The sequence below is a fragment of the Cydia pomonella genome, chromosome 14, assembly GCF_033807575.1.
Source record: "Cydia pomonella isolate Wapato2018A chromosome 14, ilCydPomo1, whole genome shotgun sequence".
Lineage (NCBI taxonomy): Eukaryota > Metazoa > Arthropoda > Insecta > Lepidoptera > Tortricidae > Cydia > Cydia pomonella.
Genome location: NC_084716.1, coordinates 14,961,459 through 14,978,508, shown reverse-complemented (window position 1 = coordinate 14,978,508; position 17,050 = coordinate 14,961,459). Strand labels below are relative to the sequence as shown.

General features: G+C 37.6%; 1 protein-coding gene across 2 annotated transcripts in view; it reads left to right on the top strand.

Moving 5' to 3' along the window:
* The first annotated feature begins 290 nt into the window (after positions 1-290).
* LOC133525034 (protein kibra) overlaps positions 291-17,050 on the top strand; it is a 94,269-nt gene continuing 77,509 nt past the window's right edge. The window contains exon 1 of one of the 2 annotated variants that reach the window (XM_061861235.1): positions 291-431. In XM_061861235.1, coding sequence (XP_061717219.1) covers positions 406-431 — 26 coding nt within the window. In that variant the 5' untranslated portion in view covers positions 291-405. Of the gene's footprint in view, positions 432-5,813; positions 6,328-17,050 lie in introns of those variants that run through there. The other variant, XM_061861233.1, reaches the window with a different exon arrangement.

Here is a 17,050-nt window from a genome sequence, read left to right as displayed (position 1 = left end):
GTTTTTGCTAACAGAACGCTCCGTTCTAAGCAAAATTATCTTAAAAACTAAGTTACTTGTCGTATTGTATCTCAGAATAAATACAATAAAGTAGGGATCAAGTATGGATTTACTAATAGGTCGAAATTGAATAAACATATCAAGATTCCTTCGTTACGTATTTTGTATACTGCATATTCTTTAACTCAACTATATAAAAAAATTGCAAATAAATATTATAAACTGGCATTGTAGAACACTTCCTGGTCGCAATAAAAAAAAACTTATTATTTTAAAATTTTGACGGGAGTATCCGTTTCAACGTGTAGTGATTTTTTATGGTCAATGATTGAATGAATAAAGAATTGAAATGAAGACAATATAACTCAAGGTTGAGCGCTTTTATGTACTTACATGTGATATAATATGGAAGTACGTGTTTGGCAAAATTGGTAAGTGAATAGGGTTGTTTCCAATTTTTTTAAACGCTTGTATTACGTTCTATATTAACTAAAAGTTGCCCTAAAATTTAACTTCTATACTAAAAACGGCTTTAAATATGTTAAATTAACAAAATATATTTTGACAGATGCTTTCGCGCCCAAAACGCTCTTTGAAAATTGTGTGACGTCACAGTTTACGGTTTGACACATAACTACATACATACGTAGAAGATGCGAACTGTCAACTGACATTTGTCATTTGTTGTTTATCGCCTAACTGTCAACAGTGTCAATCCGAGAGTTGTGACGACATCAGAATCTTCAATGACGTTTCGAGTTTGGTCACGTGACGTGTGCCAAAAGATATTTTAAATTCAATATTTACAAAAATATGGTCATTAAAGGTCCCCTAAAAGTAGTTTAACATGTTCTTATAATCCAATAGAATTTATTGGGATACAATTCTGCCCTAAGTTTTGTAGATGGAAACAACCCTATTGCATTCGTGTTTTAAGGTAAGTAAAAGTTGAAACCCGGCGACGTGAGGCGATCGCAGACGTCGCCGCGTCACCATGAAATACCATAAAATTTGAACCCAACGACACGAAGTCGGGCTCGGCGACGGCAAATCAATAGTACCGCTGACGGAGCGAAGTACGCGGTATGCAGTCGGGTTCGAATCGAAACACAGCGACATGACGCGGCACAGCGACACAAAATCGGGCTCGGCGACGCGTCGCCGGGCTCCAATACAAGTAATTAAAGAATTATAATCATTACATTATATATGTACCTAATGATGTGATTCAGGCTGATCAGGGTTGTTGGAAGAGGCATCTGCGCCCATTCGGCCCCCATAATTCATCCCATAACTCCGCCCATTTCGGCACTTATGTTTTTTTGCCTGAAACCTTGTCGCGTGATAGATGCGTATCGAAGCTATGTCGCTTAACTCGTTTTGTCACATACTTATCAAAGTGTCCGTGTAGGTATTTCATATTGTGGTTTATGACAAATAAATGGTGTTTTTAATGATGAAGGAAGGAAGGAAGTGGCTGACTGGTCTATGTGTAGACATTTAATTAATTATATTGTCTCTATTTTTACGATATGTATGCCATACGATTAAATAAATAAATGATGAATGGTGAAATTAATGACGTAGACAATACAATAAAAGCGAAGCGACAAGTGATTTCGTCACGCGATCTTCGTCTTACACATTCAACTGAATGACAGTGATATGCGAAATCTCCGAAACGATTAATCTCATATTGCATGCTACAACGAGCTGAATTTAAAGACTTTGTCCTGGGTGCTAGGTTGGTGCCTAATATACCTACTCCTCCCTCTGGCCGTTGCTTGACTGCTGCTGCCGTGTTGCCCTAATCCCATAACCATTGACATGGGCCATACGGGCACTAAGAATGGCGCTAGTTCAGTGGTGTCACTCATGAATTCGAGCCAATTGTGCAGTCTAACGTAACTAGTTGCGACCACTCGCGCGCGTGATGTGAACTCATCAACCAATCGCGATGCGGCGTTAGACTGCACGATTGGCTCGAATTCGTGTACGTGACACCACTGTACTGGCCCCATTCTTATTGTCCGTAAGGCTCGTCCTTAGATATATATGTCAATACCCGAAACACACAAGTGTCTTTTGAGCGTCGGCATCTAGTCAGCGCTATGGAAAATGGCGTCGCTGCGCAGTTGCGCCAACGTTGCGTCGATTAGCTACCATAGAATTGCCTAGACGCCGACGCTCAGGATACGCTAGAGTGTGGGGTGGCTCTTACGTCAAGCTCGGGGTGGCGTCTTTAGGTAGATAGATATACAATGTAGCAACTGTTAACTAAACTGTCAACTTGAACAAGATTGAAAAACTAGAGACACCATTCTTTACTGTGATAATAACAGGTGTCATCAAGAAATCAGGTTGATTTAGATCATACAGTTGATGATGATTTTATTATGAGATTATGACTCGGGCCATTATGTCATCTCGTATCATCCTGGTGTCATCAGAAAGATGATACAGTTGATGACAATTCATCGGAACTAGTCGCGCGTTGCGAAGAATTGTCAAAAGTTACCTATTGACATGTTGACCTACACTTTTCGTCAGTATTTCCATATAGGCGAGCCCCGGCATTCCGTAGAGGGCGTAGAGGCGTAGAGTAGAGACGCGTTGACAAAGTTTTCGGCAATGTTTGGATAGGTTCATTGTGCGCGTTTCTGTCCAGGCTCTAGTTTTCTCATATTTCAAATTTTTCTCATTATCACTATTAGGGCTGTAGACTTCATCAGGAAGGTGCTCCTCCCCGCAGAACGTTAGCTCTACATAGTGGAATTAGTCAAGTGCAATATTAGTTAGCATTGCTCAGTTTTCTTCCACTTGACGGAGTAGCGAATAATTTATTTCATTTTTAATTCGCAACTTGCGAAATATAATTTTTATGTATACTTAGTTCGTGTCATTTTATTGAAAAGCACTATTAAGTCACGGCAAATAATTATATAACAATTACACAAATTATATACGATCACTTACATTCTTTTTGTTTCATAAGTAATAGATACTGATTTAAAAAAAGCGTATTTCAATAAAAAGACTGGAGATTGTTAACCTTTTTTCTAATGCTAAAAAACGAACTATAGATAGATCTATTGTTACACATAAGGATTGCAATACCTATGTTAACTTTAACATGACATGACCTAAAAATTGTTTCAGGCGAAGGTTGGCTTTCGGCCGTACATACATACATACATACTTACATATAATCACGCCTATTTCCCGAAGGGGTAGGCAGAGACCACGGATTTCCACTTGCTACGATCCTGACATACCTCTTTCGCTTCCTTCACTTTCATGACATTCCTCATACACGCTCGTCGGTTTAGGGTGCTCTTGACCTGGCCTTTCTTCAGGATTTCCCCGATTTGATCAGAGAAAGTCCGCCGAGGTCTACCCCTTCCAGCTCCCTCTTCTTCTACTTCGGCCGTAACTAGAGCAAAACCAAACCTTTAGTTTCTTTTTCGGTAAAAATCCGGTTCCGGTCGGAGGTCGGACCCTACTGTATCTTGCATATACGAGCGAATCGAAAATCGATATTGGCCATAGGCCCTCCTGGCCTCCACTCATACAGGAGAAAGCTTGGGCTACAGTCCCCACGCTGGCCCAATGCGGGTTGGGGACTTCACATACACCTTTGAATTTCTTTGCGGATGTATGCAGGTTTCCACCGAAAAGCTAGTAGTATATAAAGGTTGTCTGGAAGAGATCGCTTTTTAGCGATAAGACCGCCTGTTGTTTACCTCTTCTTTATGTGTTGTATTATTTGTACTATTTCTGTATGCACACCTCATGCAATAAAGTATATTTGTATTGTATTGTATTGTATATATCAAACGATATTCCGTACATAAGTTCCAAAAAACCCCCTAATTAAAATCGGACGTTAAATCGACTTCATCTCCACCGCTTTAAAATAAAATAATTATTTATTGAAATATATTATTTTATTATAGAACTATTAATAAAAAAATAATAAGAATATATAATATTTTTTTTGTAGCTACACCGCAATCACAATAATAAGAAACATAAATTACTCTTGGTTGCTTAGAATGCTAAGAATATTGGCGTCAATGGATAAATAAATAGGTATTTATCATGATTCATGAATAATTCACAAATACCTATGCATGTTACATAGAAGTAGCGTGGAAACACCGTCTGTGCTTCCGTGGCCTAATCGGTACCTAGTGACTGCCTACGAAGCTGGAGATCCGAAGGTCCTCTTTTACTCCAATTAAGGCGTAATTAGAGTGACAGAGAAAGATGCCCGTAATTTGTGAATTTTGATGTTCGCGGTAGGCCCTATGGGATCTGGGATCGTATTCATTGAATCTTAGTAAGGGCATTTATTTGTGTGACGCTCGCGGTTAAAAGTTCCAAGTAGATAATTTAGGTATGTACATACTAGATAAGTTTTGCAATAGACAAATATGAAACGAGGTGGCCTATCACATATACTTTTTAAAACTATATTACCATAGACAATGATTGGCCGGAAAATATTTACTTTCTTTTTAAATTTAATTATTAAAAAATCTTAACTTTGTATGCAATGAAAATGTAATAAAATATGCGTAAATCGCCCTTAGCCCACGCCGACGTTTTCAAAGTTCAAATCTATTTTTTTATAAGTAAATTTAAAAATAAAGTAAATATTTTCCGACCAAACATTGTCTATGGAAATATAGTTTTTTAAAATATATGTGATAGGCCACCTCATTGTTTCATATTTGTATATTGCAAAACTTATCTAGTGACCTACGTATGTAAGTAATACGAATTTAACTATCTTATCACATTCTATACGATCACATACAATTATATTACCATCTACTACCCACAAAACAAATCTACTATACCTAGATCAATCTGATGTAAGATTGGCCCAAATAATATTTATTGTATATTTATCTGCATCATAGGCAATGACCATCTAATGAACTTTGCAAAATTAAATAAATATTAAGGGTCCCCAGCAAGCTCGGTTCTCCATACAAACGTAGTTACGCTCTCATATTAAAACGACGCGCTAGATTGCTCTGAAACTTTGTACTTACAATAGGATAAGGTATAGGTAGGCTGTAATTAGTTTATGTAGCGTCAGATATCATAGTTACAACAATACAGCGAATTTAAGATTTTCATATTAAACTTATTTTTGCTCTATTTGTTTTATAAGGTGGAGCAATACAAACTAATTTCAGCCCTAGATATACCTCATGTCATTTTATGTGCAAAGTTTCATTACAATCCAACGCGTAGTTTTAAAATGAGAACGAAACTCCGTTTGTATGGGAAGATGAAATTCGGCCGAGCTTGCCCTTGGGACTCTTTGCTGGGAAAACAATTTCCATCAATGATCCGATGGGATCGGCGTGATAAACACAATCTGTGTGCAGACTTCTGCAAGTCAAATTTAAGAAGTACTGTTGATTCCTCCTGGATCCCTACATTATATATAATTTACAGAAAAATGATAATTTGCGTGGTAAAATTTAAAATAAAGTTGTCATAAAATTGAATGACTAAGACAACAACAAAAAATGTTAAGTAAATCAAGATCCTACTATAAAAGGCACATCAAGCAGTTCATGTCATCAAACACAAATCTTAGCATTAAGTTGCATTGGTTTGCATACCTATAGCATATTACTCGTACAGCGCTATACTCGGCCGAGTATCAGTAATTTGTATAGGCATACATACATACGCTGTGGAATGTGCGGTATACTCGCCTGTCTATACGTATTTATACAACGGAATCGTAAATAGATTGAATGGGTAGGTACGTTAATTTTTGCATACATAGCTCGTCTAGTGTCTGTGTCTGTGAGGGCTATATGTAGTGGTGTTAGGGCTGTGTGTAGCAATGTAAACATTAGAAGAGGAATGCATAAAGACAGTAGGTAGCTTGAATATTATCATGAGAGCTGATAACGTGGTGGGCCGCGGCGCCTCAGTCAGCGGAGCGGAGCCGCTCTGTACGGTCGTGTGTTATAAAAACGTCGGTGCAGTGACGTGCCGCGCGCTGTTCACTTCTCGCGTACGCGCCGCATTCCATCGTGGGGGCCCTACGCCGCCATTGGTTGATCCTGCGTGACGTCACGCCTTATAATGAGGTATTCAACATGGCCGTGTAGCTAGTTCGCGAGTGTGCTTCGTTATTCGTTTGAATGGATTTAATCAGTGAAATATGCCAAGGAGACGAAACGGTGAGATACCCTTGCCCGACGGATGGGATTACGCGAGGGACTTTGACGGGAAATTGTATTTTATCGACCACAACAGCAGAAAAACGACGTGGATCGACCCGCGGGACAGGTAAGTTTTCCTAAGAGAAGTGGTAACCCGTGAGAGCCCCATGTCAAAACTTCACATTCCAATGCGATTTATAGCGTTTCCCGATTGAATTTTTGCGTAGTGAACCCTGAGATATGAGTGTTTATCGTGCTCTAGGCTTTAGTGGACTCTGAAGAAGTAAACACAGTTTCAAAATAGAATAAATCGTGAAAAACAAAGTGATCGTTCCGCGCGCGCGCGTCGCCCTCTGTCGGAAACTATGCGCGACCTCGTCGATTTCACACGACATTCCACAATTTAGTGACAACAAATGAGCTAAACACAAATTATGATTATCATTTGTTATCCTTATGTGCTTTGTGTGTTGTGTTGTGCGTTGTTTAGAGTTCAGTTTGTTGGTTTTCATTATTGAGGCCATGGAACTGGTTCATAGCATTAGCCGTCGAACTGGCGTAGAAATAATTCGATGAAGCGTTTATGTGGTGCATGAATGTGGCATGTCTTGGTTTCGTAAGGTGCGCTGGTTCCGCGGCGCGGAGAGCGGTGGGAGATGGAATGTAATGCATAGTCAAGTTGTGCGGTGTGAATGACAGGCCGTAGAATGCGGCCCAGGCCCGCGGCGATGGTCGCGCCTTTCTAAAGTGGGCACCCCTCCCCCCAAAACCCCCGCACCGCACTGCAGGTGCTCAACACAACCCTATAAAATACCGATCATGTCTCTAGCCGTATCTATTTACCATACTTTAAACGACAGCTGCCTCATTGTCTTAAAAAGTTGACCTTAAAATTTACGCACCTGCAATGTACAGTTATCGTGAGCATCTTATTGATCTCGAAGTGAAGATCATCCGGGTGCAATAATGTACATTTTAGAAAAGACTGCAGAATAGGTGGGTGTTTTTGAATGTCAGCTCATTCCGCTCTGACATCGAGTAGCTCAACTGATACAACTTACAACACTGGTAGATATTTCGCATTTGTCACTTGCATTCCTCAAACCGACAGTACAACAAAACCTCGTATAGGGTAACCTAAATTGAAGTACTTACTGCTTCCCTAATAATGCGGCCTGCGGCCCTCTTTGCCGGTATCGTAACTTCCAGTGTCAAACATACCTAATGAAGTCTTGTGTCAACAGAATCTTAAATTGCTTTATACTTCGTGCCTATACCTACCAGTCTAGGCACGTAAAGTAGTTGCCTATTAACTATTTCATAAATAGTTTTGTAGAGGTATTCAAACAATTGAACTACGATCAAATAAATTGACATTGAAATATATTTCAAAAGTACTTTAATAATTAATAACTATGCACATTTGATATTAACACGATATTTTCTACCAGTCTACTCCTGAATTTACTACGTTAAGGTAACCCAAATTACGAGTAATAACGATATAATTACTCGTATCCTCGTATGATATACCATTTAAGTATATATTTGGAAATACGATTAGTTCGATTATAGGATTGCAAAAAAGGATGATCGAATTATCTATGCACTCTTCTTTCACGTTCAGGTACATACATACAATCTCCTTCAAAAGTCAAGTGAATGGCTTACGGCTTTTTAGAGACCAAAACAAAAAGTAAATCCCCTCCTAAATGCCGGATCTGCCGTAAGAATAAAGTAAACAATATTAAGTAATTTTGGACATCCTCGGATGATGAGCGCTTTCACAATTTTCCTTTAGAAGCATTCTGCTAATCTGGTTGTAATTTTAAGCCCTCCTAACTCTTAAAGCGTTTTAAGTATCTAAATAATTACTATAATTATTTAAAAAATTTCAATACCCACTAAACAAAGTCCCTAACCCTGTATCAGTTGAAGCTAAGTAAGTTCTCCGGTTTCTGATCTCGGTCCAATGACACCACTATAAAATTCGCCTCGATCGCAGGAAACATAAAGTGTTACTTTTTATTGAACCTTTTGGCAAACTGCATTCCGTGATTCCAAGACATCGGTACTAAGATACTTGCTAAACAAGTAACGATATATAAAACTCTTATGTTGGTAATCAGATTTGCATGCAGAGTTTAAGATGCGGATTTTATATTTTTCGCTGTTAATTATTTTAAGAACCTGTTGAACGGCTAAAGTTGTTAATTTTTCTTCTCTCGTGAATTTGAGGTTATAATCATGGTACGGTATTAAATAAACAAATCTTGTGAACATTTTACACTAATCTCAAATAACAGATCTAACAAAGAACAATACCGATAAGTTTGTTTGTCTAAGAAAAGAGAAATCCAAATTGCACGCTATTTTGAGATGAATTTTAATTGGAGAGACGTTAATTCAGGCCATATTCAAAGCACAAATTGAGACCATGTCCAAATGGAGAACCAACAGTCCAGTTGACGTTAGAAATGAATAATAACTAGCTATTAAAAACGAGATAACAGCTCAAAATTGCCCTAGGAGTGTACATGTGTGGGGATCGTCGATGTCACTCGACATCCACTTGTGCAAAACGCACACAATAAACCAACCCACTAAGCCAATTTACTATATCTAAAAATAACCCGGCCATGTCTCCGACGCATATGCTATTAATCTTGTACCTGGAACCTAAACGTTAACTATGAAAAATGTGCCCTCGAGTCAGTTATCTGTCAGAATATAATTATTTACCTCAGGAATGTTGTCAACTTAAGAACTGGTTTTTATTTTACATGCAAATTTCATTCTTATATGATGATTCTCTCCAATGTCACAGTATTACCCCTGAACTTTAATGAACTAGTCTTAACGAGCGCTTGAACGCTCAGAGTCTGCAATAAGCGGCTTTACTTCTCATAGAATCTTAACTAGTTGCGTGCGAATAAGCATTTTGCGGTTTTCGCGGATCTCACAAGTGTAATGGCACCTGAGTTACGAGAAGAGAGGCTTTTGCAAAAAGTCGAAGCAAAAAGTAACGATGCAGGCGTTCGACAGCTACGCATTGTAAATTGAGGAAAAAATACTCATTGTCTCGTTAGTAGGGAAGACAATGTACCGTCGATTAAACAGCGAATGGGATCTTATACCTGTGTTTGTCGGCGTTTATTACTTTAATTGTATCAGCTGAATGCAGTTTCACTGCGGGTCTACATAGTAGAGTCACATTCCAACGTTCTGATTGTATTAGTTCGTCCCCTGAGAGTGTTTATAGGGATTTGATAGTTCCAGTAGTTTTGATTGTCTCAGGCTACACGTTTTGAGCCTGTGAGATCAATGTCTCTAGAGGCCTAGCGATGGTGGTTGAGTAGAAATATTTCTGCGTACTGAAGCCGGTCGTTAATGCATAATTCCATGTTGTCAGTGAAATCTCTGAGACCTAACAATGCGTGCTCTGGGTATAGGCAAATCGGACGTGAGAAACCTAAGGATGCATGTAATGATATTCGTAATGCGGAATTTGTATGTAACACCGGACAATGCATCCACTGATAGCTAATTATTTTGTCTTTAATGCCTTAATTATCTTATTAAGCGCCTCGATTGTTCTTTAACGTCGGCTATTTCTTTATTATTACCACCATTTCCTAATAGCATGATGACTCTAAGGAATTCCGCATTCTCATCTTGCGCAACGATCTTAAAAACGTTTTCTTGGAATATTATTTCTGGGGAATCAGCTACAATATTTTGCACTGCTTCAGTTTCGTATTAAAACAAAATTAATTGAATTTGCAACGTATACATTGAGCTTGATCTTTTACGTCTCTGTGTTTGATTTCTCATAAATGTGTTTACTTAGGTACCTATTGGTAACAGCGGCGCTGTCTTCGGATTGTGTAACCCAAGTGTGTGTAAGGCATCTTGCCGATACTTCCCACGCACTACACGCGTTCCTTCGAGCGTGACGACTAAGGGGCTGGGCATTTTACTGCGTTTCTTGACTCTAATCGTGTTGGCACTAAATAACGTAACAATATATTTTTTCTGGCTGCTCCGTTGCTTGTAATCACATGCTTAAGACACAGATTACTTTGTAGTCATTAAATTGTCTTATACGTTTATTGTTTATTATCGTGACTTTACCGTGTCCAATTCGATATTATGATGAATTGGTTTGTTTGCCTCGTTATTACGTTTGTGTGGAATTTAGCGGTAATTTCGGAGTTTTGGAGGGCATGCAACAATGGAATTTCATTCGCCTGACACTGATCGACTTTCAAAACCATTTGTAAACATAAAAGTGTACCTACAGAGGTGTCGGTGTATTGAGAATCGAAAGTCGTCTTGGCCTGGTATAGTTGTCATAACAACACGATTCGACGTAATTTTTCGACCAAACAAACGAACGCACCGGAAAAGGTGTTTCCATAATGATGGCGTGATGTTCAAAACAAAAGATCCGTATTTGTTCATCATTATTAATACCAGGGACTTTTTGCAATGCGGTATAGCATAGCTAATGGTATGTTTAGATGCTTCTTTGTTTTAGGGAACCAGTGAAAATTATGGCATTGTTCTTTTAGGGCATAGTATTAAATAATGATAAAATCTGTATCTGCTGATGATGCATCAGTTACACCCATTCTCAAGTCGGCCTTTGTTCGCATGAAGGATGTGACACGGAATTTGCATTTACTTTTGTTCTGGACCCGTTAAGAAACGGAGCTCGGAGTGTGTCAATGATTAGTCCGAAATTATTACCCTTTGTTAAGAGATAAAGGGTTGGCGTCTTGTGCCTGTTCCTCAGAAAATAGTTCGATAGAAACTTGTTTAAGCCCTTCCAGACGGGATGATAAAGTTGACAATTTGATCAGAATTAAAAAATGGCTTCAATGTCATCTAGTGTCCACACGTACACAATTTCATAGTGGAGTCGGCGAACCAATGCCCTTCAATTTCGTTTTTGAGTCCAGACCACCTGATTAAGTTGACAATTTAATCAGATTCGGCGAGAAAATATCTAATTTGGACTGGACTTTATGTGACTCCTGGCTAAAGATCACATTAGTTTTTACTAGAGTAATGCAACACAAGCACAACACTATAAAATGGAGAACTAAATCGATTAAAAAGTTATTACTTTTGTTTATAACCGTAGTTACCAGGCGATCAAATGCTTAAAGAACAACATGACCCACCATTGTTATATAGGGAGATTAGATACATACATATATGATGAACAAAAACGGGTCATTCTTTGTTAAACTATTCTTTCCCTTTTTAATAAGAAAGTGAAAGAGAAAACTGTCAAATCAGCCAAGTCAAGGCGATTCTGAAAGAAATCATTCAATGTTAATTGTCAACCACTCCTTTGTTTAAAATTCCCTGTAAGGGATGGTCGATGTGTCCAAATGCGTTCTGGGCGCGTCGCGCGAGCGAAATAGCGTACAACATTGTTTACTTTGCGCATTCCTTTCAGATAAAGATGTCCTTGGCGGCTTATATGCGTAGACGCATGCCAGTGCGCCGATTCTACTGGCTTATTCACTGTTCCGTTGATTTTGGACAAATTAAATGTGGAGTTCACAATCTAGTGAAAATATTTGTTTTTCATGCGATATTACCCTAGCCTATATGAATGATTGATACTTGATACACCATTGGGGTTCTATAAGAGATGACCGACTCTTTGTATGTGTACAGTATATTTTTGTAAAAGTAAACTACAAAATACTTAGTGACACTTAACAATATTTTTGAAATAATCGCAAGGTTTTGTTGTTTTACTTTTATTTTATGATCTAATCCGTACTAAGTTAGTTTTTTATAAGAGAACTGTACATGATTCAGAGCACGTCGCAGTCTGACTGTAATGCGTATTCATGTTCGAATTAGTATTAGTTATTGTGAATTACCAAGAACTTGAGTATTTTATCAAAGTGTACAGACGGCGCAATGTTAATGTGACTAAAATCACGCGTGTTTAAAATTTATCTACATAAGTATGCGATAAAAGTGGTACTGCTCCCGTTTCTAATCGAATTGGCATTCCACTCTTATCTTTGTCGTCATAAAGTAGTTATTTGCTCATAAAGTTTCATTGTAAAAAGTATTCTTCGTAGTGACGACATAATAAATTTAAAAATATAGCAAAAGTCTTACTTTTTATTGTCATATATGACCTGAAAAAATTGAATATGATGTGTGTATAGACATATTATATTTTTGTTTTTATAGAACATGTTCGATATCTACTCGTATAACCTTCGAGGGGGCGGAGTGTTAGGGTCGGCATTGCGCATGTAACTCCTCCGGAGTTGCAGGCGTACATAGGCAATCCGGACTGCTTACCATCAGGCGGGCCGTATGCTTGTTTGCTACCGACGTAGTATACAAAAATAACCTTATAATATATCCAATTTTCTATGCATACACTTAAATAAATACATAATAAATACATATTCATTCATAAAAGATCGTCACATCATATCTTGACTTGCTACTTTCTATGATATTCCAAAAAAATCTCAAAGCGGACAACGAGGTAGATACAAAATTATATCGCCGAATGTACACAAGACATACACATACAATGTACATAGTACAATGAGTGTCCCAACTTAAGTACCGACCGCGCCATAATACTAGCCGTTATAGAAAAGTGGATACTTATGTTAGGGCAACTGTATTGCCAAATCTTTTGCTGTTAATATAATCGATAAAAATAGAGCAAAACAAGAAATTCCATTTCTGTATTTAAAAACTAGTAAAAATACAGCAGGGTTGATATGATTTAAATTACTTGATTTAAATCAGTCATTTAAATCGTGATTTTAATCAAGCGATTTAAGAAAAAAATCGAATGACTGACCACTACGGCACGCACGCACAGAAAGCAGCCAAATTGGTATTCATTTTAAAATGTTTGATTTCCAAAAAATAAAAAGTTTAAAAGAATAGCAAATAAAAAGCTATAATAATTATATCGAGTTCAATAGGTATTGATTTATATGTTCCATTTTTCATCTATAAGTTTGACTTTTCTTGCTATTTTTCAAAAACTACTGTTTTTAAATTGTTGATTTTAATAAATTAAATTAAAATACGTTGTTTTCATTTTATTAAATAACTGAACAGGCTATTTAATTAATAACAAAGATAAGAAAATGAAAAAAATCAAAAAATTCTGATTTTTAATCAAATATATCAGATTTTAATCAAATAAATCAGATTTTAATCAAATTAATCGGATTTTTTTTCTTAAATCACGATTTTTATCAACCCTGTTAATCATAAAGAAGATCAGGAGGTTCCTTCTTCAAGTATAAAAGCAGAAAGCTGCAAAATATCGTATGTATAGTACTATGTCGACATAACTGGCTGGCATAGGTAGATGGAATTTCTGTTTGTTTCCATATAGGGGCTATTGATAAATTGTTGATAGTCGCCAGTCATAAAACTGATTAACTATTTGCGTGATTTGCATAAGATCGCTTGATTAAGCGACTCCACGGAGGACCAGCATCGCCAAAGAATGTTGCCTATTTAATGTTTCCTCTATAATGAGCGCTTAAGATTTAATGTCTACCGTAAAATGTACGATCCTAATCTGCCGGATGATAGAACGAAAGCGATTTTTTACCGCTATCCGACTTAAAAATGTCCAATAAAAATTAAATTAGTTATTTACTGTCGCGCACGTTAATGGCGATGTAAATTCTTTTATTGGACGGTTAAGATAATCATCATCTTAGATGCGACACCACGCCATGATAAATGTGTCTGCCGTACATATTCTAATATCCGGCGAAGTATAATTTGCAAGCCTACTTTTTGCTACAACACATTTGTTATGAACTTCTCGCTTAATCTACGTATTGAAAGTGAGAGGTTTTGTTCCTTTTGCTTTAAACGCCCGCAGTGTTTCCAATGAGTTTCAAACAGTTGAAATTATACCAAGAATGGTTAAAATTCTTCTTGTACGAATACGGAGGCCGCCGGAGGCGAACGGGCACAAATCCTTGATTTTGAATAAATTGTTGGCGACTCGTGGTTTTAAGCGTGGGCGAAATAACAATTTGGACGATAACAGAATTCTTTACATTCTAATATACACCTTCGGCCGACGTAATAGAAGACTGTTTGAATCAATAGGGCCGTAAAATTATGTTGGTAAGCAAAGTGATCGTAAGCGCTGTGGTATGCGAACCACCTGTATACTTAACGACGATAAGGAGTTGACAGAATATGGCCGTGTTGCTTGAGCTCCGTTTTACGTCAGAAGTGGGCTTGAGCAATTTTACGAACACGTCGCTTGTAGTAAAATTGGTAAAACCTAATAATCATCATTTACCTGCGCTTCCTTTGTTTTTAAAGACACCTAAAATCCACTCTGACGAAAGGGAGATCGATTACTAATGACAGGATTGCTAGAGGTTTTGGGTTTTTCACGCCAGTTTAATAATGTCTTGTTTTTTTTCACCATTGTCGTTTGGACTTATTGTGAGAAGATTAAATTGTAAATTGGATACTTTCCCTACTTGCATTAATAGAATAGTTTGAACAATTTGCATAAATATCAGCTAGATAACATGTGATAGTTAAGACTAGAGTATTTAGAAAATACATATCGTTTTTCTCTAGTTATAGACAATGACGAAACAATAGCATTTAACTTTTTATAAGAAATTTTCCATTTACCTACAACTTTCCCAGCTACATAACAAAAACAGTTATTTAGGAAAAAATAAACAGAACGTAAAACCTCGCAAACAACGTTCAGTCGAGCTATTAAAGAGAATAAATCGCTGCAAAATGGTGAGCATTTTTCAAGTCTTCGCGCTGCCCATTCACAAAACAATGGGACGAAGAATTTTGCGAAGCCTTGTTCGGAGAAGGGCGTCCCCCATTCATCAGCATGCGGGCTGTTTAACCATACCATCCGGTCTAAACACTTCGTTGTCATAACTAACACCTTTGAATGGGACAGAATTAGTAGGCATTCGTTTTGATTAAGACCAAACCTCTTAAACACTTGATTTAGCATTTGATATCTTCCTGGACTCTATTGTAGAAATTTTAGTGCTTATAAAAAAAATTGATAATACATGTATATGTATGCGAAGATTTTTCATAACTCATAATTTCATAAATCATGTGTAAAACAAAACTTACGACTGGAGAAGAAAATAATACACTTAGTAAATTCTTAAAGGCAAAGCATATTTTTTTAAATCAGAATCCTAAGGTGCGAACGCTTCAGTATGGCCCTAATATATTTAGTCTTAGTACCATTAAGTATATTTTCTTTTAAACGGATACATTTAGCGGGATGTCTTGGAATACTTGCTAGCATGACTTTTACTTAGTAACTGCCAACCTAAAAGTGCTAACACATTCTAAAGTTTTCCAATTACCTATGTTTTGCACTGTTCCCTTAAGCCATTTGTTGTGTACTTAAGTTACACTGTAGTTAATTCTTTACATGGAATCTCTTCTCATAAAAATGCCTTTAGAGGATATGGTGGAGCGAGTCAGATGCTTTACAGAATACACGAGCATCATTAAGGCAACATTATAAATATCTTTAACTCCAATGATTCAACTACTTTTAAAGTCAACCTCTCTTAATGCAAGAAAATTAATAGTGCTGACAAACGAGTCTAATTTCCGAGATTATTATTGATTTTGTAGAACTGGATTTGGAAACTGGATTTTGAACTAAAGGGAGTGACTTCGTAATAACAATTATGAATTCCTAGATTGTTACGATACCGTAAAGCGAGAGCAATTCGTCATTGTATCGAGACATTATTTAGACGGGGTTTCGTGTAGTAGCTGAGCGGAACGCGGTCGTGATACCCTGATACCTCGATATTGTCGACGGGCGGCGTGACGAAGGCGACTGGCATGCGTCGTGAATCAGAGGGAAACCTTATATATTCACAGTTTATGCAATGCAATAGCTCCGTCCATCCGTCACATTTGCAGACCAACGTCTGAACAGGTCAAACCGCTTCCGAATGCCTAGATAAAGTTTTTATGGCTCGTTTCGATGACCCGTCGAGATCTAGACTAGTTTGCTAGAAAGTCAAGGTTTATCTTTACATACATATCAACTTGAAATCTTACGCAAGGATCATTTAAGGTATAAGGTAAATTGACGGTAGCTGCTCTAAATGGTACAAACGTAAAATAAACTCATAACGACTGCTGTCATTTTATGTCCGAGTTCTTGAGTGCATTAAGGTTATTATAAGATGTTCGCACTTAAAGTAATAAATGCCTAAAAGGCGTTCTGTGTCGATAATATTTATGATATATGACTGCTTTCCACTTTGTAATACTAAAGACAAGTATAAATTGTGAGCTATAATCGTTTTAAATTCCTGAGCATTCGACGAATATGATATGAGGGACACATGAATACATGTGAGGCGAGCCTGAGAGAATATGGGCGTTGTAAACAAGTACATCTCGCGCTTGACACAACACAGTTCACTAAAGGCGTTGGAATGTCATTTGTCAATGATCGAATAACGTGTGACGTCAAGGCGGTACATTAGCTTCTCCCATACCATCACACTATTATCGTAATTTTAACCACTTTTAAGAGATTGCTCCGGCAATTCGGGGGGATAAACTGGGTGATAGGTCATGACGTAAGGCGTAAAAAATGTGTATGAATGCGGTTACCGCTTTAATGCATGGTTCGGTTCAGATACGAAATTTTATATTCACGGATTGGATCATCCGGTCGGCATGCTTCGGCGAGCTCAATGCAAGTTGTTTAATTTGATTATAACCGCGCTGTAGCAATGTGTCAGCGATTTGGTATGCGAGAGGAAATCGCGCTGACC